Genomic DNA, 7,248 nt, shown 5'->3' with positions numbered 1-7,248 from the left:
CGGAGATCATGACTCTCCATTGATCACTACCAAGGTGACCCAGCAGGGCATCACTACGTAGCCTTTACAAAGATTCCCCGGGGCTGTAGCCACCCGTTAGGTTTCCTAAATGCACCGCACTCCTCCCCAAGGGGGAACCCAAACTTGGCAGAGCGAGCCGCATACACCGAGCCTCATTGACGGCACGACGGCTAAGCGAACTACACCCCGGATCCTCTAATTATTCAGCTAAGGGCACCCCATTCCACCCTCATGGTTGCACTGTTTTCCCGGGCGGTCATCCATAGAACAGGTCCTTACGGAGAGGCACTCGAGAAACCGCTCGAGCCCCCTTAAAGACCACAAGTATAACATCATAATAAGAGAGGGGAAAACAGCGTATCATAGATAATCTCATCATGTTCATTGATTAGAGTTTGAGCAATAGCATAAAGCTAAACAATAATAATCCAACCCAAATAGGTAAACAAGGACATGGATAACAAAGCTAGTCAATCCTTAGGCATAAATGTGTAAAGCGGGAGGTGAATTAAAGAATGAATAGGATAGAGATAGGTCAAGGGACACTTGCCTCCACCAACCGACTGCTGCTCAGGGGCTTCTCCTGCGAGTTCCTCGGGCTCTTCAACCGGATCGTTCTCTATGCGATTGCAAGCATACGCACATCCATCCATTCAAATTAGGAAACAAACAGTACACCATACAGGAGAACAAATAAAGTATATATGCATAGAATATCACATACGATAATGAACTCACCATGGTTAGAAAGAAATGGGAAAAGGTCTCGCGAGAGTTAAAGCTTATGCCCGAGACGCACTACGGGTAAACAAATGACTAAACGCTACGTGCTCTAGTTCCAATTGGTTCTAACAAAAGAATTAGCTACATGCACTAATGTAAACGTGACCACTTTTAGTAGATTAACACTGAATGAGATGGACGATTAGTTATACAAATTAACTAACGTAACCAATTTCCAAATTGAGACTCCTATCTTATTAATATAAACACGTGATTAGCGCACATAGGACATGGGGGGTAGACGGGGCGTCTGGGGGGTAGACGGGGGCACGACGGGTCGTGCCAAGGCACGTGCACTACGCGGGCACGCGCGCGAGGCCGCACGCACACGCCGCGAACTAACCGTGCGCACGTCGGGGCCGTGCGCTAGCCGAGCTCAAGGCCGCGCGCCATAGGCACGCTGGGCCGAGCTCGAGGCCACACCGGGGCCGTCACGACGCGAGCAAGGCACGCCGGGGCAAGCGAGCACGGGCGAGCGAGGACGCGGTCGGGCGAGGACACGGCCGGGCGCGAGGGCGGGCGGCCGAGCTCGCCGGGAGGCGGGCGGGCCGGGCATGGAGGCGGCACGGCCAGGGGCGGCGCGGCCGGTGCTAGCGAGCCGGGGCCGGGGACGGCGCGGCCAGGGTCGGGGGCTCGCCGGAGCGGCCGAGGCGAGGGCGGGGCGGGGCGGCCGAGCTCGCCGGGGCCGGGCGAGCGCGCCCATGGCGCGGGGGAGGGCGCCGACGGGAGGGAAGGAGGAGGGAGGGGGAGAAGAGGAGGGAGGAGGGGGGAGAAGCCTCACCGGAGGGGGAGGACGGCGCGGCGGCGGCGCCGGGGAGGGGCGGCGGCGGTGCTAGGGCAGGGAGAGGGCGACGACGGTTAGGGTTAGGGAGAGGGAGAGAGAGAGGGGATGACGGGCGGGGCCCGCGGGGAGGGGATTTTTGGAAAAACGAAAAAAGGGAAGGGGGCGGTTGGGCCGGCTGGGCCCAAAGGGGGGAGGGGGCGCGGCTTGGGCCGCCAGGACGGCCCACGACGGGGGAGGGGCGGCTGGGCCGCCGCGGGGCCCACGCGGGAAGGGGAGGGGGGCGGCTGGGCCGCTTGGGCCAAGGGGAAGGGGCGGCTGGGCCAAAAGGGGAGAAGGGGGGAGAGAGAAAAAGAAAAGGCTTTTCTTTTTCTAATTTTCATAGTTTCTATATGCCTATTTCTCCAATTCACTCAACCACAAACACAAGAGTGCATAATTCGGCATGATGCAACAACCCAAAATAGTTCTAGGTTTTGCTTACACAAGATGTCGAGCTAATTCTCGCTATAACTTTTAGAAAAGATCAAGGCTTAGCGAGAAGAAAAGGGAAAAAGGAAAGAGTAACGCCCGAATTTGGTGAGAGAAAAGAAAAAAATTCTACCCCCAAATTCAGGGCGTTACACGAGAGTTGCACTCAACTCCTCTCAAGTGATCCAATGATCAACTTGAATACCACGGTGTTCTTCTTTCTTTACTCTTTCCCGTTTGCGAGGAATCTCCACAACTTGGAGTCTCTCGCCCTTACAATAAGGATCAAAGTGAAAGCACTAGAGTAAGGGAGGGAAGAAACACACACAAATCCACAGCAATACGCACACACACAGCCAAGACTTGAGCTCAAATGAATAACACAAGGTTCACCACTAGAACAGAGCTCAAATCACTAAGAATGTCAATCGAGTGCGCAAAGACGGAGTGTGAATGATCAAGAATGCTTAGAGTATGCTTGGTGTTCTCCTCCATGCGCCTAGGGGTCCCTTTATAGTCCCAAGGCAACTAGGAGCCGTTGAGAGCAATCCAGGAAGGTTATCCTTGCCTTCTGTCGGGTGGTGCACCGGACAGTCCGGTGCACCACCGGACACTGTCTGGTGCTGATTTCTTTCCTATTCTGGCGCAGCCGACCGTTGAAGATTTGGAGCCGTTGGCGCACCGGACACTGTCTGGTGCACACCGGACAGTCCGGTGCCCCCATCAGACCGTTGGCTCGGCCACGCGTCACGCGCGGATTGCGCGGCCGACCGTTGGCTCGGCCGACCGTTGGCTCACCGGACAGTCCGGTGATTTTTAGTTGTATGCCGCCGACGAATTCCCGAGAGCAGCCTTTTCACCAGAGCCAGCTTGGCGCACCGGACACTGTCCGATGCACCACCGGACAGTCCGGTGCACCACCGGACAGTCCGGTGCACCCAGACTGAGCAGAGTCTTGACTGCACAGCCAAGACTATTTCCTTTTGTCTTCTCTCTGATTCTAGCACTTAAGACAAATATGTTAGTACACAAAAACAATGTACTAAGTCTAGAATCATACCTTTGTGTTGATTTGCACTTCATTCATCATTTGGCACAGTTTAACACTTAGACCATTTGTGTTGGCACTTAATCACCAAAATACTTACAAATGGCCCAAAGGCACATTTCCCTTTCATACCACTCTCTTTGTACTCGCAGAAGGTGGGACGTGAATGAGCTTAGTGCAACTCGTCTGATAGATTGTGTGTCTAACCGGAAGAGCGTCCTCTTCCTCCATACTTATACATATACAAAGGGAGGGGAGAAAGCGTAATGGACAGTAACAGTCGCACCATTAGACCTAGAAACTGACGTTCGTTACTAGCCATAAGACATGAAACAAATGGTCACCAATCCAGGCAAAATGTGCAACCTTTGGAAGAAATATTCGGACCAAGGTCCAATCTACCACAAGCCACGGTCGCGCGGCGACGACGCGCGCGTGTGGCAGTTCTTTATCTTGTTTCTCAACTTATCAATAGATGCACCAATGATTCACCTATTTAAGTTGATTGATTTGTCACTTGAACTTCCAATATGATACTAAATTATTAGTATACCATAGCATTAAAGTGGGTCATTAGCATAGACTATTATTGAATATTAATTTGAGTCAGGCCCACATTAATCCAATAATAATATCTCTACTCGTATAAAGCACCCATTTTGTGGGTCGTGTCATGCATCACTCGCGTAAGTATGTTCCTCTCCCCCACTTATCACATATCAGGGGACGCTACCCCACTGACGGGCTGTGAGAAACCACTCAAGTCCAACACTACAAAAAAGTCGTACGGATCACAACGCTCCCATATAGTACCACCCCGCTGCTGAAGGAGTACGACCGAGCTATAAAAAGGGCCGGACTTCTTTTCAACTCATATATTTCTCGGCCTTTTATCTCTATGATAAAGGGATAATATTTGTTATTATCAGTTTAATATCTGGTATGTGGACCATATCTTCACTTTGATATTAAAATTTTATAGGTATTTTTATGGGTAAGGTCCACCACACTGGTATAATGGCCCCTCGCGTATCCTCGGTGGTTGCACTATTGGTAGGTCTTAACCGACCCAATCAATATCATCAAATATAATTATGTCTCGTCGCATTATACGAGCATTGTACTAGTGGTATGTTATATATAAGCCTTTAAAGTTTCAATATGCATGACGATACCATTTCGTGACGTCACAACTACACGACAGCAGCACACAGGGGTGGATCCAGGATTTGATCCCCGGGCTGGTCTATTAGATACAATATTGTATAATATAAAGAATAAATATAACTGATATATAGATCATGCCCCGGGTCATAGACCAGGTGGCCTAGGACTCGTATGTGCCCGTAGTAGCATGAGTACATCACTTGTGGCTGCAACCAAACATCCAAACCAACAACACTAGCACAATCCAACAAAAAGAATTCATAAGTTGAAACATTATAACCATAAATATATCTTGAATCCAGTCACAAACACTCAAATATGATATAAGAAATAAATAAGTTTCTTCAACTACGAGTTCACAAAAGTCTAGATCATGTGCAAGATCATTGCATTGAGGCCTCGGGAAGTGTGGATGGTAGTCTTAGATGCTTGGGTGGGCTTAATTTCTTATACAAATAAAACAACAAATAATGACATGATTTTTGGTATAAACACAAGATCCGTAAATAAGGTCGTAAAAATACCTCAACTGTTTTCGTTTCCGTCCCCGCCACTTTTTCTCGGGAATTCTCTTGTTGCTGTTTTTTGATACATTATACGCTCGGATATTATGGTACACCATGTCGATCGTTACAAGATTTTTCTATTTTGTTTTGGTCCCTACTTGTGCCCCTGTTGTGAACAAAAAAATCTAGGTTGTACGTACAAGTTCGAACAATTTTTAGAGTCAGGAATTGGAACTACAAAGGGATGATTGATATGTGAGAGATCCATTCAAGATACGGTACATGGGTTTAACCCCTATTAACCGAACATGGCCTTAGAGACATAGTTTTTTATCCGATTTTTAAAAATCGAAAGGCCAAAACCGTTCCATCAATCATGCATTTCCATGCCTTTAGAAATTAGAATCTGAAATAAAAACTAGCCATCCACTTGCATTTCGGGCCCGCGGGGCGCGAATCACGCGCCCATAATGCAGCGCACTACCGAATTCGTGTTCCCTTGGGCAGTTGGGCCCTTCCTCACCACGAAAGAGTCACCACATCGCTGACAGAGTGATAGTGACACCGAGACACACCAAAGCCAACACCCCCATCGCCGCCGTGCACGCGCTCGGCGCTCCTCATTGACACGTTTGCAGTTGGAGTAGGGCCGCGGCCCGGGCATATAGCCCACCCGTCATTGACGCGAAGCGGGACCTTTCTAGATATTTCCCAACCCCCTCAGAAAGGAGAAATAATCCTCCCTTTCTCTCCTCTCCTGCCTTTCCCCATTACTACTCCCCAGTCCCACTCCCACCCGCAGGCCGCGCCGCCCCAGCAAATCTCACGCACAGAAACACCAAAGCCCCAAAGGCCCAAACTCACCACCTCCCAATGGAGAACGGCGACGAAACCCTCGCCTCCCCCACGGCCGCCGCCGAGACGGACGCGCTCAACGGCGGCGTCGCGGAGGAGGAGCAGGTCCCCATCACCCACCCCGCAAAGTCCTACGTCACGCTCGCCGACGACAACCCCGCTCCTAACGGCGGCGTCGTGAAAGAGGAGGAGGGCGGTGCCCACACCACCGCGAAGTCCTACGCAGCTGTCGCCGCCCAAGCCGAGATCGAGGACCTCCGCGCCGCCAAGCTCGACCTGGAGGAGAAGCTCGCTGAGGCCCGCCGTGAGAACAAGTCCCTCGCCGAGGAGACGCACCGCAGCGAGGGGATCTTCACGCAGGCCCGGGAGGAGGTCACCATCGCCGAGTTCGCCGCCACCTCTGCCGAGAAGGAGGTCGCCTCGCTCCGCGCGGAGGTCGAACGCCTCGATGCTGTTCTCAGGATCGAGAAGGGCGAGCACGAGCTGGACAAGCAGAGACACGAGAAGGTCGCCAAGGAGGTGGATGCCGTGCGCCAGGAGAAGCTCAAGCTAGAGGAGGAGATCAGAGCCCTGAAGGCTTCCGCCACCGCCGCCGCCACCACCAAGGAGAGGGAAGCTGCGCCGGCTTCTGAGGCCCCGAAGGAAGGGGAAGTCGCGTGGCTGGGGATGGCGGTGGCTGCGGCTGCCGGCGCCGCCGGCACGGCTGCCATCATGCTAGTTTATCTCCGCCTTAAGAGGTAGGTGTTCTGGTGCTCGGTTGCGTAGCAGTAAAGGGAGTTTTCGTCGTGATGCTGCTATTACTGAACTGGGAGGTATGCGACTTCTATGAGTAGTTGCTTATTAGCCTACAGAAAATATAGGGATCTGGAGACTGGTTATGTTTCATGGCTGTTCTTCTTTCACCGGTACCATTTTATGACGAACGTTGTATGACTGATTATCTTCTTGTTTACGTTACTGCTACGGCATGGCCTCATGACCCTTTTTTGATCTAATAATGGTCCGTGTTCTGCTGATGAGTGTGCTACTTTGCTTACTTGAAATTACTTAATTACTTGGTGATGCTGTCTATTTTGTGCGATTGGTGAGTGAAATCATATAATTATCTCAACAGTTGATATGTATTGCATCTGATTGCAATTAACTTTGTTAACGAATTATGCTTCTTGACGCTTTCATCATTTGTATTGCGCTGCTTAGGCACGGTTTGGTCGATTAGAGGAACTGCTGTGCTCCATGCTTCTGTTTGTGCATTAGCAGTATATCGAATTCTATTACACGCCTCCTAGATTTGTCGTCTGGACATCAATTTAGGCAACTGCAGTTAGGGATGGTGGCATTTTTCCTGGTGAGATACTGTCAGACCGACCAGCAGAGGCGCCTGGTGCAGGGGCGGGGAGGCATGGTGGTGGGGAGACAGGAATGTTGGCAGCCATGGGCAGCAGGGAGATTGTCTGATGGGCTGGGAAAGGGTGGGGGCACATAGCAGCAACGATGAGGCTGCCCGCAGTCGCGCGCTGCACGTAGAACTCTATCCAGATAGCGTAAGAAAAGTTGCTGCAGTGGAGAACTGTAAACGCTACTCTATTTTAACGCTACTCTATTTTAACGCATGG

At 51.2% G+C, this 7,248-nt stretch overlaps 1 protein-coding gene across 1 annotated transcript; it reads left to right on the top strand.

Annotated features, from left to right (window-relative positions):
* Nucleotides 1-5,471: 5,471 nt before the first annotated feature.
* Nucleotides 5,472-6,645, top strand: LOC100282630 (VIP1 protein). Its single transcript, NM_001155538.1, has one exon. The coding sequence runs from the start codon at nucleotides 5,651-5,653 to the stop codon at nucleotides 6,371-6,373; it is 723 nt and encodes a 240-aa protein (NP_001149010.1). The 5' UTR covers nucleotides 5,472-5,650; the 3' UTR covers nucleotides 6,374-6,645.
* The last annotated feature ends 603 nt before the right edge of the window (nucleotides 6,646-7,248 follow it).

This window comes from Zea mays, chromosome 8 (assembly GCF_902167145.1).
Source record: "Zea mays cultivar B73 chromosome 8, Zm-B73-REFERENCE-NAM-5.0, whole genome shotgun sequence".
Lineage (NCBI taxonomy): Eukaryota > Viridiplantae > Streptophyta > Magnoliopsida > Poales > Poaceae > Zea > Zea mays.
The sequence above is the reverse complement of the archived record's forward strand: the minus strand, read 5'-3'. Positions and strand labels throughout refer to the sequence as shown.

What these genes read in the sequence shown, in the direction of transcription:
- LOC100282630 (NM_001155538.1), top strand. Translation starts at nt 5,651, where the DNA reads ATGGAGAACGGCGACGAAACCCTCGCCTCCCCCACGGCCGCCGCCGAG.